The sequence below is a fragment of the Pseudopipra pipra genome, chromosome 2, assembly GCF_036250125.1.
Source record: "Pseudopipra pipra isolate bDixPip1 chromosome 2, bDixPip1.hap1, whole genome shotgun sequence".
In the NCBI taxonomy this organism is placed as follows: domain Eukaryota; kingdom Metazoa; phylum Chordata; class Aves; order Passeriformes; family Pipridae; genus Pseudopipra; species Pseudopipra pipra.
This window is the reverse complement of record NC_087550.1, coordinates 114,230,227-114,256,460: the sequence shown is the minus strand read 5'-3', so window position 1 is coordinate 114,256,460 and position 26,234 is coordinate 114,230,227. Positions and strand designations below refer to the sequence as shown.

The 26,234-nt window shown below is 46.5% G+C and overlaps 1 protein-coding gene across 3 annotated transcripts in view; it reads right to left on the bottom strand.

Annotated features, from left to right (window-relative positions):
• LOC135410351 (cystathionine beta-synthase-like protein) overlaps nt 1-24,288 on the bottom strand; it is a 29,385-nt gene extending 5,097 nt beyond the window's left edge. The window contains exons 1-17 of one of the 3 annotated variants that reach the window (XM_064646993.1): nt 24,126-24,242; nt 18,198-18,317; nt 16,963-17,174; nt 16,269-16,375; nt 15,223-15,357; nt 12,624-12,703; nt 11,274-11,408; nt 10,662-10,731; nt 8,961-9,052; nt 8,030-8,155; nt 7,262-7,346; nt 6,961-7,066; nt 6,122-6,196; nt 5,302-5,436; nt 4,233-4,341; nt 3,270-3,299; nt 793-877 (exon numbers count right to left, since the gene is read on the bottom strand). In XM_064646993.1, the coding sequence (XP_064503063.1) occupies nt 793-877; nt 3,270-3,299; nt 4,233-4,341; nt 5,302-5,436; nt 6,122-6,196; nt 6,961-7,066; nt 7,262-7,346; nt 8,030-8,155; nt 8,961-9,052; nt 10,662-10,731; nt 11,274-11,408; nt 12,624-12,703; nt 15,223-15,357; nt 16,269-16,375; nt 16,963-17,174; nt 18,198-18,239 (1,624 nt within the window). In that variant the 5' untranslated portion in view covers nt 18,240-18,317; nt 24,126-24,242. Of the gene's footprint in view, nt 1-792; nt 878-3,269; nt 3,300-4,232; nt 4,342-5,301; nt 5,437-6,121; nt 6,197-6,960; nt 7,067-7,261; nt 7,347-8,029; nt 8,156-8,960; nt 9,053-10,661; nt 10,732-11,273; nt 11,409-12,623; nt 12,704-15,222; nt 15,358-16,268; nt 16,376-16,962; nt 17,175-18,197; nt 18,318-24,125 lie in introns of those variants that run through there. The other 2 variants (XM_064646994.1, XR_010428644.1) reach the window with 2 other exon arrangements.
• Nucleotides 24,289-26,234: the final 1,946 nt, after the last annotated feature.

The window sequence follows — 26,234 nt, the reverse complement described above, 5'->3', positions numbered from 1 at the left end:
AGTCTGCACAGAGCCAAGAGCACGTCCTTATGGAGATTATCAGGAGCAACCCCAAATTTGATGTCTATTCTTCTCACAGTTATAATTGAGATAGCTATCAGATAAATTTATCTGGTGAGTCTTTATGTTGTTTTTAGTTTAGTTTCTCAGAGTTTGTAATTTTACAGGTTGTCTGTCTCAAGCAAGATGAAACAGGAAAAGATATTATTGGCATATAACAGTGATATACCCCCAGCTCTGAAGATTTATTTAGTCATTTCCAGTTCATAAAGAGGGCAGTGTAAAGAGTTTTGAGAAGGATGAAGAAAAGTAGAGTTTGGAGGGTAAACATCAAGTGAAGTTAGTTTAAATAAAATAAACAGGAAAAAGAAATATTTTTGAGACAGTGATGTCAGTGTCAACATCTAGATCTTACTAACTTTTATGAAGTTGTAGTGATTTTTTTGCTTTAGAAAGACAAAAAATTGGAGAGTAGTTAACCTAGCAACCACAGAATTAAAGAGCTACTGTCTTACTAAACATAGAATGGCTTGGGTTGGAAGGGACCCTTAAAGACCATTTCATTCCAACCTCTTGCCATGGGCAGGAACACCCCTCACTAAACCAGGTTGCTCTGAGTCCCATCCAGCCTGGCCTTGAACACTTCCAGGGATGGAAGTTAGTGTTAGCAGCACACAGTTACGGAGAGGGAAGGAGGATTTGGTTTTTTCAGATCTTGTTTACACATTCACACTCGCTTCTTGTCACCACTCAAAGATTCCCTCTCACAAGGTACAAGTACATTGTACTTACACTGAATTTGCTCATGAACCACTAGAGCAAAGTGGTCTATTTCCAGGATATGAGAGAGTTTCCCCAAGTTGTCTTTCAGGTTAATCTGAGGAGAGAGATACAAAGCTTAAATAAAACAGTCCTTTCTGTGTTCAGTGGTTGATAAAACCCACATACTTCGTGCAGAACTAAAAACCAATACATCAGCATTCGTTGCTGCTCTCATCTGAAGTATTGCAAAACGCCAACAAACCAAGGCCAACTTAAAAGATTGGTTTTCTTTGTTTCTAATTTCCAAGAAAACAAAGCACTACGTGAGGTTACTCACTCTGACTCTGTAAACATAATGAATATACTGAATATCTGAAAAAAATGTCAATAATAGAAGAAGGTCAGGTGTTCCACATGTCTTAACAAAAGAAGTTACTATAAAACTCTTTATACTTGGTGATTTTCTTCCAGCAAGACTGGGAAAAAGTGAATGAATCAGGCTGCAAATCATTGTGGAAGTGAACACGATCTTCAAAGGCAGCAGGTGAAAAGCCCAAACAAGCCAAAAACAAAACCAAAGGTGAAACATTGCTGAGCTAACACTGTATTCAGGTGCAAATCAAGGAACTGAGAGTTAAGAATTCATTTTTAGTGAAGTTCAATTTTGCTAAGACTGAACAAGAAAGCACCATATGGTGACCCTGCAGAAATAAAGATACTTCCAGATCACTTCACTAATCACCTGCTGCAAACATTTAAAAAACTACATAAAACTGTTCTTAATATGATTTAACACATTAAGCAGCAGCCACAGGTCCATTACCCAGGTGACTCTCCCCAGGTCCATGCAGCACCCACCACCCGACATATTTTTATTAAAGGGGATTAAAGGAATTCACACCGAGGAAAAGTCTTATGCTGCAGATTCAAAAGGCCTTCAAAAGTGAGTTCAGCTTGTGAGCGAGGAATAAATGCCACAGCATGAACAACTGGGCTGCACTGGAACACACAGCTCTGTCTCCATAGTTGGTGTTCGAAGATATCAAAAGGATTCCCAGTGTTTAAGGGACCAGCAGCCTGTAGTGCAGAGTGAGGCACCAATCCCTAAACCTGTGGGCCAGGCAAGGAGGGGGGTGGGAAATCTGGATTTACTGCCACATGGAGTCACCTATCAGTCACCACCACTACAAAGTTTTGTCAAATGTGTGTGCAAAGCCCAACTTTTGAACCCAGGTTCAAAGCTCCCTGAAGGGGTAGAGCCCCTTGCCATCAGACTGTGTATCCATAGGGCTGTTTTCAGGGATTGGGCAGGCTCAAGGAAACCAGGATAAGCAGCCCCTCGGCAGCACTGGGACAACTATGAAGACATAAATATGTTTTGAGATGCTTAATGGACATTTAAGAGAACCCCCATGGAGTTTTCACCTGTCTCACTAGCGCTCATTCAAGCTCCCTAAACATTTTACCACGAGTTTTCCCACATTTAGGCATTTTTTTAAAACTTACTAAGTTTTTAAGGCAATGAGTCTACACACATGGTATGACACTACACCATGGAACTAACATCTGACTCCTCAAGGATGCTCCCCCTCTCCACCAGCAAACAGCACTTGTTTGGATTGGCAAATTATCCTGTGGCTGGTGCTTCAAATTCCCAGAGCACTATCCTGCCAGGGACTTTAAAAAAGCTGTAACCATTCCTTTTCCATTCTAGGAGATTGCCACAAAATAACTGTGGTGATCCTACCAAAGAAAGCATCCTGCATTATATAATCCACAGAATGGTTTGGCTTGGAAGGGGCTTTAAAGATCACCCAGTTCCAACCCCTCTGCCACGGGCAGGGACATCTTCCACTAGACCAGGTTGCTCAGAGCTCCATCCAGCCTGTTCTTGAGCAGCTTCAGGGATGGGGAGTCCACAACCTTTCTGGGCAATCTAAAAAAGCTGGAACATACAAAAAGATACCTCTGCCTTGGTAGCCACAGGCTAAGCCTACCTCTTATTCATGCACACTGTGATATCCTATGTGGGATATGAGAAGTCATTTCAGTGGCACAGATGATCTGTTTTCCCAATTTCACCAGTAAACAAGCCAAATAACCTCAACTAAAGTGGTAAGAAAAGCAAAACCCACAATACTTCTGAGGTTATGTGCATTTAACCACGTTTCTCCATCAAACCATCAACTCAAACAGAAAAACCATCAACGAATGAGGCTTCCAGTTAGCATGTTAGCAATACCACTGCTCGTGTCACTCCCCTTCCATCCTCCACCAAGAAAATACCAGAACTGAAGGGAAAAGAAATGGTTAAGCTGTTCTTTACTGAAGAAGCACAAGAAACTTCAAGCTGCCCAGGGCAAAGGCCACAACCTCAGAAGTGCAGAGAACTGGCTGGTGCAGCCAACACCAGCATAGCCACAGAAACAACTGCACACCACCAGCCACAGAAACTCTTACGGTGCCCAAGGGAGGGAGAACATGAACTAAGCAGTTGTGTTACGCACCACATATCCACATGATGCTTGATTATCTGCCTGGGAAGGAAAAAATGAATTTACATGTGTCCATAAAGAACCAGCATCCTTGCTCAGCCAAAGGGACCTGGTGGCTCATGGACTGAAGAGAAGCATTACACACACTTTCAGAATACACCACTTCATTTACTTTGAGACAGTGTTCAAACTTAAAACCTGGTGAAAACTAAGTCAAGAACTCCATGTCAAAACCAAAATTCTTTCCTGCAAGAGAATCAAAGCAACAATAACACTACTTATATATTTTAGAAGAGCACCCATACAGCCGGAAAATTGTGTTACCATAGAATCACAGAATGGTTTGGGTTGGAAGGAACCTTAAAGATCAACTAGTTCCAACCCCCCTGCCATGGGCAGGGACACCTTCCACTAGACCAGGTTGCTCTGAGTCCCATCCAGCCTGTTCTTGAACAATTCCAGGGATGGGGCATCCACAGCTTCTCTGGGAAACCTGTGCCAGGGCCTCAACACCCACCACACTGGATGGACTAACACCAAAATTCACATATCTTGACAATATCAGCTTTCAGCAGGCAACCCCTGCTTCTGCAAGGCACCTGATACATAAAACATTGTTTATTTTCAGCAGATGCAAAAATTATTTAGCTGAGCTGTTTCAACATCTTCCTGTCTCTTCCCCTGGATAGTTACACATTGCCCACAATTGTTCTGGGGTTTTTGGGGCAGGAGGAAAGGACAGGCACGCTGGAAGAAAGCCTGATGAAGTAATGGAACAGCACAATATAGCCACAACACAAACCTAGGAGCTACTGAGTGATCTAGGATAGGGTTTAGAGCACGTCTGTGCTCAATAACAGCTGCTCTGTATGGTCCCAGGTGAACCTTACCCAAACATGATACACTGAGGTGTTGGGACACCTACTCCAGTACCTCAAGCCAGAGAACTAAGAGCTGTACAATATATCTGCCTACCTGTTGAAATTGCTTGTAGATTACTTTTCTGACTTCATCAGAAGGTTGAACTTTTCCAGCAAGCAGTGAGGAAAGCATGTTACCCAGGGTAACCATGCCCAAAATCACCCTGGGGAGGGAGGGAGAAAACAGGACTAAGCAACACAAAAGCCTCAGGTGTTCCTGCAGATAAAAGCATCCACTCTCAGCCAACCTGGAGAAGTCAGTTCAGCTACTTCATAGTAATAATGCAACATTATTGATGCTATACTTGGATTCTGTGTCTCTGCAGGAGACAGAGTCCAGTTCTCAGAAGCTCTGGAGACGCACACACAGGTCAGCAGGTGCTGTGGGTGCCTGGCCCTTCTGAGCATCTTTGTATCTCTGCTCCTTGTAACTGCAGAGCTTCCTGCAGTCTCGGGGAGCTTTTGAAAAGCACTGACTACTTCACTGTTTTACACCCTCCTCCGTCCTTTTGAAAGGTGTGACAGCCAGAGACATGCTCACCCCAGTTTTGCTCATTCCCCTTCTCCCTACAAGGATCTACAATAATTCATTCCTTGATTTAGCACTGCAGTTGGACAGTAATCGAGCAACTCTTCCTTATTCAGCAGGTCTGCAGGAGACCTACAGGGTAATAGGGCACATGCCAGTTTGCTGGGGACACTCTGGGTTATAGGGGTAACTACAGCATTGCACTATAACACAGGGTTCTGAAGAAACTGGGTGAACACCACAGTGGAGGTGGGTAAGTTTGGGTTTGGTTGTTTTAAACAAGAATATTTTTGCTTTGTTAAGTTAAACAGTTATTATTTAGAAAAACCTAATTGCATTATCCTGCAGAGACACACTGAGTAAGTGTATCACAATAATCATTAGAGTTATGTGAAGAGCAGGACAACCCTGGCATGACAACGTACCAAGTCCAGCATTGGTGTGTTTTAAGTAACATTTCTGAACTGTGTTACTAGAACTGAAAAAAAGATGAGTGAGAGGATATTATACTTCCAGCAAGCACTGAAAAGACATCCCTTGGGACCTGGTGAGGGAAGTGATACATATGGATGAATAGTGATATATGTGGACATACCCAGATTCATCAACAACTGGTACCTGGTCGAATCCCTTCTCCCGGAGAATTTCGACAGTCTTTGCACAGGTAACAGTTGGAAGCACAGTCAGGGGAGCAGAGAGGCTCAGTTCCTGAACACTGATGTTCCACCACCTGGGGATGAAATAAAAAAAAAAACCCATGCAAGATTTATGGAGAGAACAGAACCAGCTCTTCATGTACAGTGGCCTCCAACACGACAGGAATGACAAAAGGGAGCAAGGAAGGATTCAGCCAGAGTCAATAAAGCTTCAAGGTTCTAAAGTTTTATCCCCAATATCAGAAAGTCACTGAAGTGTGAGAAGGCTTGAAGACCAAAACTTTCCTTCATTTCATCGACTTTCTAGGATTAGACACTTAGTGGAGAGAACTAATCCCCCCCAGTTTCAATATTTATATCTTACACAGAAAATTTTGTGCTCCTACTGAAAGACCTACCCATATTTACAGTCACTATAGGCAACAATTTAGGGAAGATTCCCTTCCACCTCTGCAGACTTGCAGTCCTTTGCACTCAAGAACTCTGATCTCAGAAGGGTTCTTTGGATACTATTTTTTTTTTTATTCCAGATTAAAAAAAGTCACTAAGTACCAAATTTTCTTCTGCTTCCATGCAACTCAAAGAAAAATGTCCACTAATTTAGTCAGATTTGATTAATAGCTGCAATTATACAACAAGGCAATGAAAGATTAGCTAAATCAAAGGAGTAGTGTAAATTGAAATGAGCTTCGAATTAGCAACTGCCATAAACTCGATTGAATAGACTCATGAAAATCCAAATGGATCTGACAGGTTTACCAGGGTTTGTTGCCAAGGTCCTCTTCTTTCATGAACCCTTTCTGAATCATCCATTTGTCACTCAAAAACTTGGACCTGGAAAATCATCAGGAAGTGAAAAGCTCATTAGCAGGTTGAACATCTGACAGCAAACACAGGCAACTGTTTACAGCTCACTACCACTAACAAATAAAGTGTAATTGAAAACAGACCATCATTTGCTATCCAAGCTTACCAGCCAGGGACATGGAGGAAAATATTTAGAGGAAGAAAAAGGAATCTATAAGAAACAAAGTTCCAACTACATCAGTCTCTTGCAATACAATAGCGACACAGTCTGGAATGAAGGTGTGCCAGGCAAGGTTTGTCTGCAGCTTCTAGTTGTTTCTAGTTTCTAGTATTGAGTTGGATGCAACAGAAATCAGGAAACACAGCTAAAAATACCACGTTTTGGGATATGCTTCAATGCAGTAGGAGAAAAACTACTCAGCACAGCTCAAAGCCCTCACACTTCCACCTGTAAACTCACCCTGACAGTGGCTGCTGCTGCAGGAGTGCTGGGCTCTGCTGTGGGCACAGGGATGGGATAATGCCAGTGGCCCCTCATAAATAACACAGTGAAACCAAGTCCTTTCCTCTGAAAGATGCTAACCAGTGATGACCATCTACTGAAATCAAAGCTCAATTTTCAAAGGGAAAATGTCTACTCCATGTCAGGCCCTTTTTAGATACCTTGGAACTTGTGCCCCAAACACATTCCTGGGTGATACATGAAATAGGTATTCAAATTGCCACTGCTGTAAGGAGGTCTGAGGGACTGCCTCACCCCTTTCCCAGGGAGAAAACCAGCAGGCTCTTACATGTAGTTCCTGATAGAGTCAGGGAGGATGACAACACAGCACTGACCCTCCTTCAGCTCCTTGGCTGCCTTCACAGCCACAGCCATGGCACTGCCTGAGCTGCCACCTGCCAAAACACAGAGCAGAGGCAGAACTGTCAAGCAATGAGTGAAATGAGAATGATCAAAAGAGAGGAGGAGAGAGAGAGTGAGACGAGCCCAGAGCGAGGAAGTCAAGTTCCGAGGTGGAAGGAGGTCTCTCTGATCTGCACAAGGCTTCAGCCTCCCACAGAGAAACCCAAAGGATCCACATCAGCTCTTACCACACAGCAGCCCCTCCTCTCGGATCAGCATGCGAGCGAAAGCAAAGGACTCCTCATCGTTGCTCTTGTACCACTGGTCCACTGCCTGGGAAGGGGCAGGAAGACAGAAACTGTTTAAATGAGGAGGGACAGGGGAACTACACAACCAGTGTGAATTCAACCCAGGCTCTTTGAGGTAACAGCTGCCCTACTGAGCCGTGTGCCTGGGTTTCCATCCTCCAAATGCCAAGTGGGTTTTTTTTGCCAAGGTAAGATGATCACATCAGTACAGCAGGCTCCTTACTGGAACCTCACTGTGGGAACAGGCTGCTGTGAGTCAGCCACTGAGAGCATCAGTTTCTTCCCCTCCTGGAGGGCTTCCCAGGGACACAGGCTCTGCTCAAGATGCTGTCATACCTCTTTGTCCAGGAGGGGTTGGGATGCTTTACTGGAGACTTTTTCTTTATTGGTTAGTTGGTGGTTTTTTGTTGCTTGGGTTTCTTTTTATTGCATGTGTTTTGTGGTATGTTTTGTTTGGGTTTTTTTTAAATGTAAAAATAAATTTGTTCTAGGAAAACATTATCTACTCACAGCCTTTTGACCTGGCATTGTAAAACAAACATTCTGAGGACTGCTTCTGCTGATGGAAAGAACAGGAATAGTCCTGCCTCCTAGTCCTCCCATTTCACCTCAAAGGAATACTTCCCCAAGCTTTTCCCTCCGCCTTTCACCTCACTCCTGCATCCCACCATAGGGCAAAGGGCAGTGAAACCAAGCAGCACGACTTACAGATCTGTCCAACACCGTGGGGACAAAATCATATCCAATTCCTTCCACTTCATACATTGTCTTGTCAGTCTTGTTCAGTGATTCTGGTGTAGCAAGGATGGAGCCTTCAGGATCCACACCTATGATCTGGAGAAGCAGTTTCCACTCAGGCCACTGTGACACACTGCTTTTGGGGACACAGCACGTGTGAGCACTGGCCTTGTTGCAGCTGCTGGTGTCACACTCAGCCAAGCCAACAGCAACCTGGCCTCCTACTCATTTTTCTGGCAAAATTCACCTCCCCTGTGAGCAAAATGCTTTGCTGCTTCTGGCAACCCATCTCATCTCTTCGGGATGTGTGGACACCGAGGGGCACCACTTGCTCTATGTGGGTTTTGCTTGTTTTAAACAGAAGACAGGGTTTCCCCAAGACAAGATTGTCCTCATTCACATGTCAGGCATCATTACAGCCAAGACATTTTGGGCCAAGTGTAAGTAGATCAGTTTTATTTTCTTCATCACTCCCTGCCTATGTAGGAAAATGTTCACGATGGAAGCAGATACCAAGTTCTGTGAGGAAATCTTTGCAGAGACAATTACACCAGGTAAAACCTCAGCAGCTCCAAAAAAGTTAGTGATGGCACAGTCAGAGAGGAAACACAAGGCTGCAGAGTAAAAACCAGAGGGGGAAGTTTCTCAGATACCCCATGAAGGGATCTGAGGGCCAGTTTCACCTGCTGAGCCAAACCTGAACTCTGGTCACCACTGAGACCAGAGGATTTCAGACAGTCTGAAAACCTTTGTTCTTTGTTCTCAGAACTACCTTCTAGCTAAGAACAGAGAGGGGCTTCCCACAGAGATCCAGGGCAGGCTTGCAAGGAATGAGATGTGCCAAGCAGAGCAGTCTGAGGTTGACCCCACTAAAGAGAAATGCATGAGGTTTGTCACTTACTTTGCACCCTGGACACTTCTCCTTTAGCTTTCTGGAGATGCCAGTGATAGTCCCTCCTGTGCCAGCCGTAGCCACCAGCATGTCTATCTTTCCTGTTTGAGGGTGAGGGACAGAAGGCAGTTGTGAAACCTCCAACAGAATGACGGATTAAAACCCCACTTACACCTAAGTATGGACTTTCTTCAACAAAAATGCAGAAAGTGGTTGAAAAGGGCAAGATGAGGTCCTTTGCTTCCCAAGAGCTGTTATGAGACCTGTCCTGAGCCCACATTGCTCAATCCTCATTTACTCCAACAAGAGCTTTGAAATGTCCATTCAGAGGCCTGGCAAGGCACCAACTTGTGGCACTTTGGACACAGCTGGAGGTGGCCCATGAAGCTGACAGCTGTAGCTTTCCTGTTACTGTATTTGCTGATACAGATAATTCATTCTCTAATTTAAACCAAGCAGCCCATTATATTAGTTAATTAGCTGAGTGAGTGCCAAGAGCATGGGTTAGGCATCCATGGAGAGAATGGTTAACACAACTACTTGCTCATTTTCCAGTGAAAAAGACTGCTTGGTCACTAGCACTCAGAGTGAGTGTGGATATATTTTATCCCTCTGTCACCACCTACAGTTTCCCTGGTGCATCTACATGACAGCTTTGTTAATTAAAAAATAAAATTAATTTTTTAAAAGGTCACCAACTCACACACGAAAACAAATGCTTACCAGCCAAGAGAATAACACCCCACCAAGCAGGGGCAACTGAACAGTGCCTGCCCTGTGAGGGAAAGTAAATACAAACAAGAAGTCTAAAGCTGGAACTCATCTGGACTCCCAATTTGTGGGATGGCAGCTTGTTAAAAGTGCACTCATTTAAACTCAAAGTTTGTCACAGAAAGACAAGCCAAATCCTCTGAACAGTCAGATTTTTAGGAGGGAGGAGAACCCTTCACACGGTCCCCACCTTAATGAGAAGGAATTTAATAGCTGATTTTCTTATGAGAGGGTCCCATCAGAAACTGTACTGTATAACATTTTTATAAGGCAGGCCAGTAGCCTCCCATATGACTTAATTCTACCCCCTATGGAAATGCCCCCAAGGTAGACTGCAGCATCACATGGAATGTCTCCAACAGCTCTCAAACCACCTCCTCAGCTGGGTGAGTGAGCCCAGCAGAAGCTCTGTGCTGCCACAGCTCAGTCCCTGCTGGTTCTCCAGCTCAGCTGCCCAGCACTAAGATGGAAGAGATCCCTACAGAGTGAGAGGGTCCTACTGGTGACAACTGCCACACAGGACAGTTTGTGCTCCTGAGGACCCCTAAGTGAAGAATCTTCCAATGTATTGGAGTATTTGGTCTGGAAATGTTAAAATACCTATGTCTGTACTTGGGATCAGAGAAAAATGACCCTATTTCACAGCAGTCTACCTATGCCTTTTTTTTTTAATAAGGTATCTTAAGCATCACTGCTTCCTCCACCTGAACACAAGCAGAGGAATCTAAAAATCAAATAATTCTTCTTTAATGGAAAAAAAAATCATTACTGTGACTACTGAAATAAGGTAACTCTCTAATGACACACGGCATAGGTGTGGGATTTGCTGTGCCAAAATCTATGTATTTCTCATCCAGCTGAGGTCTCATTCTCCAAGAACATAACAATAAAACTACCAGGGACTGGTTGGGGAGGGGATTAGCAGTAGAGCAGACATACCATCACACTGCTGCAGGATCTCCTCAGCTGTGGTGTCATAGTGTGTCAGGGGGTTGCTGGGATTCCGGTACTAAATGGAAAGACAGAACAGATGTGAAGACAAAAATTCAGATCGTGAGGCATTTCGAGAACATGTCAAACAATCTCCAAGCCCCACAATAGCGACACACACTCTCTGCAGACTGTTTCCTTATCTATTACCTGCACCTAGGCCCGAGGGGAGATACAACCTTCCTAATTTGTGACTTAATTTAAGAGTAGTTCCAAGGTGCCAGCACCCTCCAATGCAACGATCAGTCTTGTTTGTGGGACAGCTACTTTTAGCAACGTGACTCCTGTGTCCATTCTTCCACACAGGTTTGCCAACTCAGTGGAAAAAGACATCCTTAAGTGTTGCAGTTTTGGCAAACAGTGGCTCGTTGCTGCTCTCTAGTGACTACAAAAACTCACTGGCCTGGAGCACAGCGGTTGCTCAGCCACAGCTCCAGACCTGGGGCACCTTCTCCTCCAGAGACACACGTAGGGTGTTGAACAGTCAACCAAGGACACTAAGAAACAAGGCTGCAATTCCTCCTCCATGCTGTCCTGCACCTCCTGCATCCTGGCTCTTACCTGGTCTAGGATGTGTGCATTAGGGATTTCGTTCTTCAGCCTCCACGCCACTCCCACGTGAGATTCAGGAGAATCAAATCTGGCTGTAGTTGGGGTCCTCACAATCTCAGCGCCCAGAGCTCTCAGGACATCCACCTGTAGCAAAGAAAGGAGGTCACAAAACCCCAGAACGCTCTCCCAGCACAGAGACTTCACTGGATGAAAGGGGAAAGAAAGCATCTTCCCTTTCACCTGGCCAGCAATAGCCTCCTCAGTGGTTCTCCTAAAGCCTGAGCCACTGAGCCATGGATCAAAACCAAATGACATTAAGGATTTGAACTAAGCTTTACTGGTGAGGTAGGTGTGAAATTCCTGTTTCTAGTCCAGGCCTTCATGCCTGTAGGAACTATTACTACCACACTGAGAAGTCTCATTCAGCCAAAACACCCTCTCCTCTCACACCAGGCACAAGTTCTGCACTCCAGCACTGCTGTAGCCCAGTATTTTATGTTTAAGTGCAAATTATGTTTATTTATCCCCTCCAGGGTCCTGTGCACCTTTGAACTGCTACAAGGGCAAGAAAGTTTATGACACTGAGCTAAGGCAAAGCCTGTCTTCAGAGGGCAGGGAGACCTTTGGTGCCATGTGGCACATGGCGATGGCCATGTGGTACCTCTCCCTCCAGAGCAGGTAAGAGCAGGCCATGGGTACAGGCCTTCAAGGGATGTTGTTCATTTGTGCTGCTGCCTCAGCTGTGGAACACAGGGGATCTCCTCTACTCTCTTCTCTTGGCTGCAGGTGCAGCACCACAGGACAGGGCTTGCTCTATAAACAGATGCTTTGTGCTTTCCACAGTGAAGGTAAGTGGAAGGCAAGGCAGCTTTTCCTTCCCCATTGCTATTGTGGTGACACAACTCAGAGGCTTGCCAGGACCAGCCAGTGTAACCTGAGGAGCTCAGCAGGCTCCCTCACACTCAGCCCTGAGCCCTGAATATTTGCAGAATATTCGAAGCTTCAGCACTGCCTCCCTTCACCCTCTGCTCAGCAAGGGACAGGGAGTCCCTTCAATGTGCATGGCAAATCCCAAGTTCCCTTGACATTTGTATTTAAAACACCTACGACAGTTTTCAAACTGACAATGCTGTGGGGATAGGTCTTAAAGACATTTTCAAAGACATTTTCTATCCATGGCTAGCCAGCCTGGATCTCTGTGGGCGCTGGCAACAGCTCCTCAGCAGAGTTCTGCCTGGCCAATTACAAATTTTATACCATCTTTGTTGCTAAAGCCACAGCATCCATCTGCACCGGGAATTCTGCGAGTGCAAACACGTTTTATTTTTTTAAATTCTTGAAAACACAAGCAGGTCTGACCTTCTCCATGCTCATTTTCTCTGGCATCACGATGATGCAGCGGTAACCCTTCACTGCCGCAGCCAAGGCCAGCCCAATTCCTGAAAGCAGGCAAAGACATGCAGAGCACACGGTGAGGAGCAGCAGAGAACAAAACCCACAATGCCAGCATTGGCATGCCCCTGGATTTAATCAGATTTTCACCAGAGGCTTGAATACAGTGTCTCTAGAAGGGTGGCAAACAGAATGTTTCAGTCTGTTGGGCAGAACTGGATTTCAGATGCTGCTCGTTCTTTGAGGTTCACAGCCAAGAGAAAGTTTAGCCAAGGGTGGGGAAGCTTGACATGTGCAAACTGCTGGCTTTACCACATGCACATCACCTTCCTCCTGTCTCACCCACTTCATTTTTACGGAAGGAATTTGGGAAAGGAATGTGCTTCAAGCTAGAGAAGATTAGAGAGTCCCTTTGATACTGCCAGAAGATCAGAGCCTTTATTGAGTCACTTTTGCACTAAACCCCTAGTCTGCAATGCACTGAAACTAAGGCCTCTCTAGAAAGAAATTATTTAGATGCTGTCTGTGATTGAGGGTCTAATGCACTGTGTTAACTTGCTGCCACAGTGGAGTACCCTGATTGTTAGAGACAGACACTTCCAGCTGGTCATCTTCTGTACCTCAGAGAAGAGAAGCTCACAGCTGTTATTAGATCACCTCTCTGCAGGATAAGCTAAACAGATCAAGTTGGTTGATCAATGTCTGAGGTGAGATGGCAAGGCAGCTCCCCTGCTGTGTTGGGTGCAGGACCAACACTTGCAGTTTACCCTACACAGAGACTTGCTTGTTCAAAGCTGGCTCTGTTTCTACACGGTGCTGAATCACACAGAGGTAAAAAAACCCGTAACAATCTTTAACTGTTAGTGTAAGAGAAGCTTAACTCACACCTCAAGTAACTCAAGTAGTGTTTAATATATTTGTGGGAGGAAAAATAACTTTTCTCAGTGTATTACAGATAAATATGGATACCCAAATACAAAAATAAGACAGAAGAGGCCTCACTAAGGCCAGAGACTGAAGAGAAGCCATCCATCACTCTTCCTTATAGTCTGTGATAAACAAAGAATTTTGAGACCTGAACTCTAATACTTTGTACTTTCTGCCACTGAACTGGAAATGCAGCAAACATCAAAACAGGACTTTGGCTGAGGGAGAAGTGGGATGCAGAGAGGATAAAAATATAACACATTAGCTCTCACTTTCAACATACTTGGTAGCCCTGAGCAGTAGCCTAGAGCAAATGACAAGTGTCTCAGGTTACTGTCTGCCCTGGTCTTTGCTTTTATATGAAAAAAAGAGACAGCATTCTGCAGCAATTGTCCTGTATCTCCTTCAGTTCTGCCTTTTCAGATTCTGTGGCAAGGAGAATCATTTATCAGGTACTGACCCAGAAAGCAGGATGTCATAGTATGACCTTAGATACTGGAGGAATGCAATACATATGGATATTTTCCACTACATGCCATTGTTCAGGCAAGGGGTACAGCCACATTCACAAAGGCTTCAGTTGCACTGCACCCTCAAAGAACAGCTGCTGAGACAACAGCAACTGATGTGACCTCCCAGTTTTTTTGTCGAAGGCAGATCAGCTCATCATCCCAGTCCCTCCAGTAACAAAGGTTTGACTGGACCAAAAGAACAAAAGAAAGATCTGCTTGGCCTGTGTCTAATATCTTGCAACAGTGGACGGAAGCCCAGGAAGGAGTTTAAGAACAGGACAAAACACCTCTCCAGAGCACATCAGGCAGGAGAGAAGCTTGCAGCTCAGCTCAGGAACATGCTCAGAGGAGGCAGTATATTTTATACTTAACTATTTATATTTAACTATTTCATATATTTTATATTTAACTCAAGGGGGAACACTCCAGGTATGTTTTCTCCCCAGGAGCAGAGCAGCTTAACAGAACTACAACAGCTTTGACACAGGAGCCGAGTCAACTCCAGTGTCTTGGATCATCAGATGCCCTCGCCCCTGCCTAGTGGGACTGTTCCTTCCTCCAGCCCTCCAAGGAGGAGATGCTGTGGATCTCCTGTGATTTTCAACAGTGGAACATGTTGAAAATCCAGGTGTGCAAGGGCTTTGTCAGCAGGCTGTGCTGTGGGTGTGCAGCTCATCTCCCACCTCAACTGCACCCACATGGGAAGGGCTGTTTCTCAAACCAGGCCCACCTCACCTGACAGAGGGACCACGGGACTTCCTAAACAGAAAGAATGGGAAGATCCAGATTCTTACCAGTCTTTTGGGTGCCTTTCCCCCCTTAATTTCAAGTCAGACTTGAAATCCTGAATAGGATCTAAAGACTCTAGTGAATCTGGCCTAACACTTCTTTTCTTTTAAAGTAAGGAGGCTCTGCAAATTTAGCAGAACTGCTTCTCAGCTGTTCTGGTCAGCACAGGGCACTGTAGAAATGTTCCTTGTGCAAGATGGAGGAGGCACTGCAGGCAGGAAGAGATCCCTTCTTCCTTGCACAGGCAGCCTCCATGCTCCAACCTCAAACCTGCCTCACCCAGGAAAAGCACCACAGCATTTCCCCCCACACTTTGCTAAGGTCTCTCCGTGCCCTACCTGTGTTTCCAGAGGTTGGCTCTATGACTGTGTCCCCAGGCTTCAGGATCCCAGCCCTCTCAGCATCCTCCACCATCCTGAGGCTGATGCGGTCCTTGACGCTGCCCCCGGCATTGAAGAACTCGCACTTGACCACTGGAATCACAGAAACCAAGCACAGCTCTTGAACACAGTCACTGGGTAGCAGGCTGCTGATTCCTAACACCTCTGGAAGACCAGCTCTGTTAACATGTTTGCCCAGTTCACCTCCCTGCTTCCCAACAGCAGAGAGGGGGATTCAGCTCACGGCATCTCTTCTGTTACAGGTCAGAACAATAAGCAACTTGTCACTGGAATCACAGAATGGTTTGGGTTGGAAGGGACCTTAAAGATCACCTCATTTCAACCCCCTGCCATGGGCAGGGACACTTTCCACTAGACCAGGCTGCTCAGAGCCCCATCCAACCTGGCCTTGAAACCTGGTCTTGCCCTTGATCAAACTGGAAGTTTCTCCCCTTGTTCAGTCTACACTTTCACTCCAGTCCCCCCCCAGCAATAACCCCTTCAGTGGTGTTGAACACCACCTTTCAGGACTCTGATCAGAGCCTCCAGGTATCTCCAGCACAGTTGGGTTTAAAACCCCAACCAACCAAAACAAAACTTTCACTGACAGTTTCATCCCTTTAATCATTTTCAGTGATCTTTGGTGATAACTGCTGATCTGCATTTTATACACACTGATGAATACTCTGAATATGAGAAGCAGTCAAAAACTTCATACAACTTCTTAAAATTTAAATGTTCTATGAAAAACGTTTTACTTTTTCTAGAAAAATGGAAAAGCTGCAGGGAATGTTCTCCTGAAGTGCAAACTGAAAGATGTTTTAAATGACCAATTCCATAAAAACTGACAATCTGCCAAAGAAAAAGAGGAATTTTTCCTCACCATTTTCTACCAGGTGCCTGCACTCCTGCTCCCAGGGTTACATGGCACTACTAACCAGAACTACCCCAAGTTTCTGAAACAATGTTTGTTAGTTGGATTTTCTGCCTGCAGCAGTACTCACAGAGATCACACTTGAGTCCAAAATGCTTCCCAATCTTGTTGATTCGCACCAAAGGTGTATTGCCAACTTTATTCAGGATGTTTGGCAGGATCTTTGGAGGCTCTGACCTGGTATAAATACAAAGTCAGTGTATTCCCAGAAAAGGCCACAGGTAGGTCACACAACAACCACACAGCATTTCTAGTGCTTTTTATTTCAACCAGCTTTCTCCCTCCCCTTTATCGGGGTAGTTACTTTAGGTATTTTAGTTTAAAAGAACAACCACGGGATACAAACTCACAAAACATCAAGTCCTTGATCCAAAACATGGATTAAACAGACATCAAGCCAAGTGCTGAGGCAAGAATGAAGTGCTCTGCACTTTCTCCTGGCATGGAGTAGCTCAGCGCTCCTCAGAGTCAGCTAGTTTATAACCAAAAGGCATTAATAGTGCAAACTTTCATCTAGTCAGGGAACTGCTTGCCAGGTGACTTAAAATAAGTTCATTCCAGTCCACGTGCTTTCACATCTGTGGTGCAAGGCCCCCTGTACACTCAGTCTGGGTTCTTAGCTTTGCTTAGACGTGGAAATTAAAAAGCGCCGGCACATCTACAGGCTGAACAAGGCTCCATTTAAATCAGTCACCTGCTGTTAAACCCACATGGCTCCGAGGGAACCTGGATTAGTGCTGAAAAGCAGCAAATAAAACACTTACAGAGAGGTATGATGATGTGGGGAGGCAGAGAGGGGTTTCCCAAGCTTCCACGTGCATTTGCTGGGTGTATCAGGGCGGATCCACTGCCTTTCCTTCTCGTTATTCTTGCAGTTCTCACTGTCCACCCCACCAGGGAGAACACACTTGTCAGCTGCATGAGGGCACGAGTTTGTATCTGGCTTCTTCTGGGAAGGAGGAGTAGGGATTCCGTTCTTGGGGGAGGGAGAAGGAAAACAAAAAGAGAAAAAAAAAAAAAGGAAAAGAAAAAAGATGAAGGGTTGAGGAGAGAGTGAGTGATTTGTCTGCCCTGCTGTAACAGGGTCAGAGCATCTTTGAGATTATCAAAGTCACTCAAGTTCCACACCATGGGAAATCCTCCATTCACATCATTGCCCCCTGCTAAAACAGTTAAAAATCACGTTGCTAATAAGGAGCCCTTATTCTTGTCTCTCTTGTCCCTCTTGTCCCACCAACTTATCCATCCCAGTCTGGTATTCCAGCATGCAGTTTTCCTGAGGGAAGCCTGAGCAGCAGCTACCCTGGTGACAGTGTCCAGGAGACAAGTCTTGCCCATGAACTAAAAAGGGCAAGGGCAAAAAGCAGTTTTAACACCCAAGAACAGGTTCTGCCACTGACTGCAAGAGATCCTGGGACTGCACCTCAGACCCAGGTGTTGGGGAAGGAAGCACAGCATGTCTCAGATTAATCCCATCCTCCAATGTCTCAGTCTTGTTTTCCCCTTATGTGAAAAAGGTCACAACAAACAGGTATTTTGATGGTCAGTTGATGTTTCCATAGTACTGTGAGGATGGGAAGGTGTTTCAGCATCATTTTGATTTGCCAAATCCTTATCACCAGCACGAGAATAATGTAAATACACTGAGGCACATGCTCACTGTAACAAGCCTCCATAAATATCAAGAAAACAGGACAGGTCTCATGGGAGACACCCCTCCCACACCAGAAGCTCTCTGAAACAAAACCTCCCCATTCCAAGCAGAGTGGAACACAGTAAGACTACCTGGTGAATAATTAGAAAATTCTGCCAAAAGACTCTGCATTCCTACTTATGGTCATGGAGAACTCTTCCAGAAAGGCCACTGGTTTCAACAGCACCTCCCACCACAGCATTTCAGCAAAACAACCTAGAAATCTCTCTGGAAACAGGTGGGGCTCTCCCAAATTCTGGTGACAGAAAGTTGGGATAACAGTATTCCCCAAAGACCCACGAGTACCTTAGACACAGGAACAGGCCTGTCTGATGCAAACTTCTCCATGTTTTTTGGTGAAGGTGATGGTCCAGGAGACTGGAATTCCTTCAGGAAGGAGTCACAAGACCGGAATCCTCTTCAACACTGTGGATCATGCAAGTTGGGAAAAAAAAACAACACTGTCATGAAAGAGTCTCTCACAGAGGCAAAACACAGACAGCTTTTTCATAGAGAAAAAAAGAAGCTGCAAAACAAAGTGAAGGTGACTTGTATAAATAGGATTAAAAAAAAAAAATAAAATCATGCAGCAGAGGCATTGCACAATCTTGATGGAGGGTCCCCTGACCCTGTCCTTCCTGCATTACATAATCTTCCCTCTCAGAGCCAGGAAGGTAAGCAGAAAACACCTTTTATCAGACTGTCTGCAATTCCATAAGCTTGAAAGCCACACAAAGTAACAGGAAATACTTCAGTTCACAGGATATAGACTTCTAGGGACACACAGGGGGAAAGGGCTTCACGGTGCCATCCCCAAAAGACCCTGCACACAACTTAGGAAAGGGCTTTATCCAGGAACACTTGCAGAGGCCTCTGAACCCTTGAGGAGACCAAAATCTCCCAAGTTCCTACCCAAAATGAATCAGTGTTGCATGCACAGCTGTAGTGATGCTGGATGTAACACACACACAGCAAACACTTCAGCCTTCTAGGAGGCTTTTTGCTTCAGAAATTAGTAAATACAAAATGGAAACAGTTAGTTCATTTTTCCTGCACCGGCCAGTTGTTCACAGAGCCTGTCTGCTTCCTTTCCACTGAAGGCAAAAACGTGGCTGAAGTCTTGGAAAGCATGAGGGGTTTTTTTCCCCTCTAATATTTGTTTTTCTCATCACCATTTTGCAGCAAAATTCAGCTCTTTCCATTACTGAACTGTGCTGGGAAGGGTCTCTGGCCTCATCCTCCTTCTTCTGACAGATGCACATAAAACAGACACACAGTTGATGGTCTGGTGACACACTGGAAAAAAAAAACTGAATCACAGGTTCAGTGAACTTTAGCATTTGATCCTGTAAGTTAATATGGACCACTAACCAGTACTGCCTTGTGCACACCAACTCCTTTCTTGCATGCTGACTTGAAGAAAGCTCCTAAAGCATTTAAACTGCCCTGCTTTAGGGAAAAAAAAAACCCTCTGAAAGCATCAACTTTCCAGCCTAAGACTTGAAATAATTCTCCTCCTGGATATCAACGTTTCCATGCCACCAGAATTGTATGATTTTACTTTATTTAGGTTAACACATGCCCAAGAGCCAAGATGGACTATATCCTGTCCTAGAATACTGACCAGCACTAAACTGAGAGACACCAGCCCAAGAAAGCTAAGAGCCTATAAATACACATAATCAAACAACAAACAGAAATCAGAAATCAGCTCATTTTCAGTTCCAGAGTGAAACCCACCTTTCATTTCTCTTTCCAGGAGGTTCCTGATTCACAATTCAGAATATCGGTGGCTTTTTTTTAGTAAAGGAAAAAGAAACACTGGAGAAGTTTCAAGGCTTCTTTTGAGCCACATCCACATGTTCCCTCACCCAGCTGACACCAAACACTGGACACAGACACCAACTGCCTCTGCTCAGGGGTAACACTGACAATACTGACAAAGCCCATCTAATAAAGGGATCTTGGTGCCATAGGATCAAACTATTTGAACATGCAGGAAGAGAGCAGCAGGGGATTAGAGACAGGAAACAGCAGGTTCTGCTCATCTTCCAGGTTGTCAAAAAATAGGAGCACAAAACCTTTAAAAGCTTTAAAAATCACCAATTCACAGTATCCTTCAAAAGGGTCCAAAAATTGAGGGGAAAGGGGGAGAAATTTGTTGCAGAAAAAAATTTAAGAGGTTTCAAGTATTTGTTCTCTGTACTGACAGCAGGAAAGAAATTAATGTGGCTCTCAAAAAGCTGTATTTTGAAGGATTCCCTCTGAATTGGGCAAGACAATGCCATCTCATTTCCTGTATTGTAAAGCAAAAAAATCCATAATTCACTAACAGCAACTCCCATCACTTCTTGAACTAGAAACAGCAGAAACTAAGAACGAGCTATATTTATTGCCTTCAGCTGAGCTGTAAGACTCTCTCATATTTTCAGAATGGCAATACTTGATGTTTGATCAAAGCTTCAATAATAGGGCTTCAATTCCAAACAAATAATGAGAAGAGGGACAAAAAGCCAACCTCAAGCATTGCCAAAAGAAATCCTAACCAAATACTAACTTTAAGAAACACAATCCATTGCTTACAGCCCTTGATGATGCAACTTGAGCAAAACAGGGGGCAGAGGTGGTCTAGGACATCCAAACCCTCCCACATGATTCTGCCTACAGACCCAAAACAGGCCATAGGAACCTGTTGCATCTTTCTACTGGGGAGACCTTTGGGGAACAAAGAAAAGGGGGTGAGCAGAAATCCCGAAAACAGAGGATGACAGCAACTCCTTTGCTAGCCTAACCCTCTTCTCAGTCTTTTTTTCTGGGAATGAAAGACTGGGGAGGCAGGACAGGAGGATGGCAACTCTGCTCCTATAATTGCAGTTGGACACTGCTCAGGAGAGTCCAAGGAAGACAAGCTGCCCATCCTCTGAAAAGAAATTCTGTCAGCCTGAATTTAATTTTGCTGCAAAGGGGAACACTCCCATAACTAGTTGGGGGTGTGGGTAGAGTCTAACTAGAAAAGCCTGACTAACTTCTGCCATTATATCTGCAGAGCACACGAGGCAAACAAAAAATAATCAAAAAGACAATTTACAAAGTCATTTAAACCTAAGTCATGAAGGGGAGTGGGACACAGAGGTATGAGATGCAGAAATTGTCATGGGCAAGGCTCACATCTCTGGATCCATCTCCACAGGGAATCCAAGACCTAAACTATTTCTCAACTCCTACAGAAAAGGGCTGAAAGCCAGTGAGTGAAATTAATGCCCACACAGCCTGAGCTGGATTCACTCCACAGACAGGTCAGGAACTACAGTTTCTACAGCTGTTTACAGTGTATGATATCAGCACTAATGTACTGTACCATTTAAATATTATGTGTGCAAGAACCTAATGAACTTGATTCTTGTCTGAAGCACAAATAAAGCTCTCTAAAAGGCAGGTGTAAGAGGTGAATCAGAGAGAGATGCCCCCAGGGCTGACTGCTCAGCAAGAGATGAGATACAGAATTCCATTATGCTAAGAATGGGAAACTTTATGACATTAAGCAGGCACAAGTAAACCACTACAAACCAGTTGTTCTGCTCACTCTGAGTGTCACAGGGTCTTAGAGAGCTTTAGGATCTTTACAGATAAGCAGATGCAGCGGTATCCATCCAGCTTTTGGAAGCTGATCACAGAAACACCACAGCTATAAATGATTCAGGAGACAGACATTTGGTTTGTTTTGCTGTTGTGCTTTTTCTGTGAGTGTGTGTGCGTCCTTGCTCCTTCCTCAGGAGCAGGCAGCCCTAGCTCCTGTGTCAGGAGACAACAAGTGACCTGAAATAACTGGAAAATGAATTAACAGCACTGAGGTTCTAGGAAGAGATCCTTCAAGAATCCCAAGTCTTATTTCCATTTCCTCCTGCAGAGCAGATGAGCACATGCATGTGCTCAGTGATCACCTTTTTCAAGCCAGATCTACATACTTATAATATTCCTGATAGGAAATGGGTAATTCTTTAATGCCCCCACCTCTGTAACATTGCAAAGATTCAACTTCAACAGCAAAGCAACTTCCATAGCTGTGGCAATTGTTATACTACAATACAGCCAGGGAAAACATGAAAATGTTCAGTCTGCTTCCCCCCACAGAAGGGAAGCTGTGCCTGCAGCCCTAATCCAGGTGTCTTCTGACATCTCCATTTCCTGAGTTCACTCCAACCCTTTCTGAACTCACCCAATAAGTCTTCTGAGTGAAGACTGAAGTCTTCAGGAGCTCAACAGCATTAGACAAAAGCCTGGAGAATGCTTTATCTGCATTTTTACCTCTTGCAGTCAGAAGCTTTCATTTCTTTCCCTGCTTCTACCTCCCTCTCCTTAGCACACAAAGATGGACCAACACTGGGAGCCTGAACAGTGCTTTTGATCTGCCGAGCTCACCAAGTACAGGGAGAGAAGCATTACAGGTGAGAGGCTCAGAGATTAAGCAAGCTGCCCAACATGGCAAAAAGAGGGAGCTGGAGCTCTGCTCTCGGTTTCTGAGAGGTCTGTAACACAGGCAGAAGCACAGCTCCCCCCTCCCCAGCATTATGGTGCCTCCCTGCAAGGCAAAACAACTTTTGTTAGCCCAGGGACCTCTGATAAAGGCTGGCCACCACTGCCTGGGCAGGAAGCCAGCTTTTGGGCTGGTGCGTGTTTTGTGGGAAAGGCCACAACTGCCACCACTCCGGCTACACCCACGGAGCTCCCAGCAAGGCACCCCCAGTGCAGCCACGGGCAGGGTGCTGCTGGGTGCCCAGCCCCTGTGCTCACAGGCAGTTTTCCCAGGTCACATGCAGGCTGCAGGCACCTGCCCACAGCCAGGGACCAGCCCATCCCACCACCCTGGCAGGCTGCCGTGCTGCCAGTGCCAGGTCAGTGGCGTCCCCGGGCCTGCACAGCCCGGGACACAGGTCCCTTGTGCCCCTGGATACCAAACACCATCGTTAGAGGCACACTGTGGCTGCAGGAGAGCAGTAACTCACGCGCAGAAGTCATGGCAGGATAACAACAGCCACCAATCAGTATGAAAAAGGGTGACAAACACCCTAATACTGAACCCACTCCAGCATCTAAACTGCACTTCATCAGTGGTGATCTCACCACAGACGTTCCCCTGCTGAGGAATACCACATTCTGAGCAGCTCTCAGTTTCTCAGGAAACACCTTTCCTCTTTGATATGAGATTCCCACGTTTCACCTCTCTCCATACTCTGGTTTTTTCCACCTTTCCTGCAGCACAAGCTTTGCAGAACACTGAGCTCTCGTGCCACAAATCAGCAAACAGACTCACTGAAAGGGCAAACAGTGTGAGCAACCATGCTGGAACAGGGCCCAGCACTTCATGGTCAAAGGCTTTAGGATTAGAGAGGCACACAGCAGACAAGATACTCAAGCAGGAATAGGAAGGAGAAGAATCACTTGTCTTTCAAGTAGTGGCTGGTTCCATGTGCCAGCAGCATTATTAACGCTGATACTGAGCAGCTCGCTCAGGTTCTCGTCAAGTTCAGACCCCTCCCAATGGGGGAAGGGCAATATATGAAATAAAAAAAAAAATTAAAAAGTAGAAAAAAAGCTGCAGGAGGCCCTCATGGTGCCCACGAGAGCAATGGACAACAAGCCAAGCCTGGGCAGAGAGCTGGTGCCAAACCCAGAGAGAAAACCAGAAGGCACAAAGTCATCTTGAGAGCCAGCGTGAGACGCCGAGAGCCCATCTCTGCTCCTGCTGCTCCTTGCTCGGAGGAGGCGCTCCCGGCCTGCCCTGGGCATCCCCCACTCCTCCCAGGGGTGGCTCAGGGGCTCCTCTCGCCCGCAGCTGCCCCTTCCCACCCCTTCCCTTCATTACAGACACAGAACAGAAGTCCAGTTGTGTGGCAGCACCACATTCACAGAACCACAGAGTGGGTCAGGTTGGAAGGGACCACAGCGGCTCATCTGGTTCAACCTCCCCGCTCGAGCTGGGCCATCCCAGAGCACATGGCACAGGATCGCATCCACACGGTTCTGGAATAATTCCAGCGAGGGAGACTCCACACCCTCTCGGGGCAATCTGTTCCAGCCCGCAGCCCCCAAACCTTCACCCCACCCCAGGATGGGGGGCACGGCCGCCCCCAGCTCTCCCCACCCCATCCCACTCCCGCGGATGATGCAACGTGCGGCCGCAGGGACGGGGCAGCCCCTCCCGCCCCCCCGCTCGCGCTGCGGCCGCCACCTCACCCGCGCGATCCGGGACACCGGACACCGCCGCGGTGGCGAAGGTGATGGAGATGATGAGGAGGAGGAGGAGGAGGAGGATAACCAGGATGAGGGTGAGGATGAGCAGGATGCGCGGCGTGCTGAGAGCAGCGCACGAGCCGCTTGGCCACGCCCCCGCCACGCCTTGACCACGCCCCCTCCGCCCCCCCAAGGGGCGGGAGCGCGGCGCGAGCGCTGATTGGCCACCGTGGGGGCGTCGGCTCGTCGGAGCCAGCCAATGGGAGGGCGGAGCGCGGGCGGGGCGGCACCGGCGGTGTCCAGAGATGTCCAGGGATGTCCAGCGGTGTCCAGCTGTGTCCAGTGATATCCAGAGATGTCCAACAGCTTCCAGGGATGTCCAGCGGAGTCCAGAGATGTCCAGAGATGTCCAACGGTATCCAGCAGTGTCCAGTGATATCCAGAAATGTCCAACAGCGTCCAGGGATGTCCAGGAGTGTCCAGCAGTGTCCAGCAATGTCCAGTGGTGTCCAGGGATGCCCAGATGTGTCCAGCAGTGTCCAGTGATGTCTATTGATGTCTAGCAATGTCCAGTGTTGTCCAGCTGTGTCCAGCGGTGTCCAGTGATGTCTACTGATATCCAGTGATGTCCAGCAGTGTCCAGAGATGTCCAGGGATGTCCAACGATGTCTAATGGTGTCCAACAGTGCCCATGGATGTCCAATGGTGTCCAGAGATGTTCAGCAGTGTCCAGCAGTGCCCAGCAATGTCCAGTGATGTCCAGGAATGTCCAGCAGTGTCCAGTGGAGTCTAGCAATGCCCAGGGATGTCCAAGGATGTCCAGCTGGATCACTGAGGAGAACGAGGGGAATATGCCTGGGTTTATCCACAAGGTCTTCCAGGATGGTGTCCAGTTCTAGGCCTCTCAAGTCAGGAAGGACATTGAGGGGCTGGAGTGAGTCCAGAGAAGGGCAACGGAGCTGGTGAAGGATCTGGAGCACAAGTCCTGTGAGGAGCAGCTGAGGGAGCTGGGGGGACTCAGCCTGGAGAAAAGGAGGCTCAGAGGAGACCTTGTGGCTCTCTGTAACTCCCTGAGAGGAGGTTGTAGCCAGGTGGGTTCAGCCTCTTCTCCCAGGCAGCCAGTGACAGGACAGGGGGACACAGTCTCAAGCTGTGCCAGGAGAGGTTTAGCTTGGACATCAGGAAGAATTTCTTCACATAAATGGTGATTAGACATCAGAATGGGCTGCCCAGGGGCGTGCTGGAGTCACCATCCCTGGAGGGACTGGCCGTGCCACTCAGTGCCATGGTCTAGTTCACAAGGTGGTGTTCAGTCAAAGGTTGGACTTGATGACCTCAGAGGTCCTTTGCAGCCTAATTGATGTGTGACCCTGGAGAGAGGGCTCTGCCAGGGCTGTGGCCAGGCCCTGGCCTTTGAAGGTGTTTTACTCATGCACCCATGGGCAGTGGCTGTAGGGGACACACACGTGGCTGCTAGTGGCTCCTGAGCACAGCCTGTGGTAGCAGCTCCTTGTCTGGTTTGGGGGGAAAATACCCACTATCAGAAGGGTCCTGTGAGAGAGGTTCATGGGGCAGCAGTTGGGTTCTCCCCCCAAAAAGACCTCAAGGTTGTGCTGGCAGTGTGAATCCCATCTCAGCTTTCCGAGGCCAGCAATGGGGGGAGAGACATCCTGGAAATACCCATCCTGGGGCAAGGAGGCTGATGAATCACAGAATGGTTTGTGTTGGAAGGGACCTTAAAGATCATCTCATTCCAACCCTGCCATGGGCAGGGACACCTTCCACTAGCCCAGGTTGCTCAGAGCTTCATCCAACCTGGCCTTGAACACTTCCAGGGATGGGGAATCCACAGCTTCTCTGGGCAACCTGTTCCCGTGCCTCACCACCCTCACAGTAAAGAATTTCTTCCTAATATCTATTCTAACCCTGCCCTCCTTCAGCTTAAGGCCATTCTGATGGTATCTGAGAAGGTGATAAGGAGGTGTTCACTTGGGAAGTCACTCAGTGTCACAACAGCTGCATCCACAACTGTTGTGAACAGAGCTTGGTGATGTGTAACACAGGATGCAGGTGAATTTAACACACTCTGTGCAAATTGTGTCAGAGTAATTC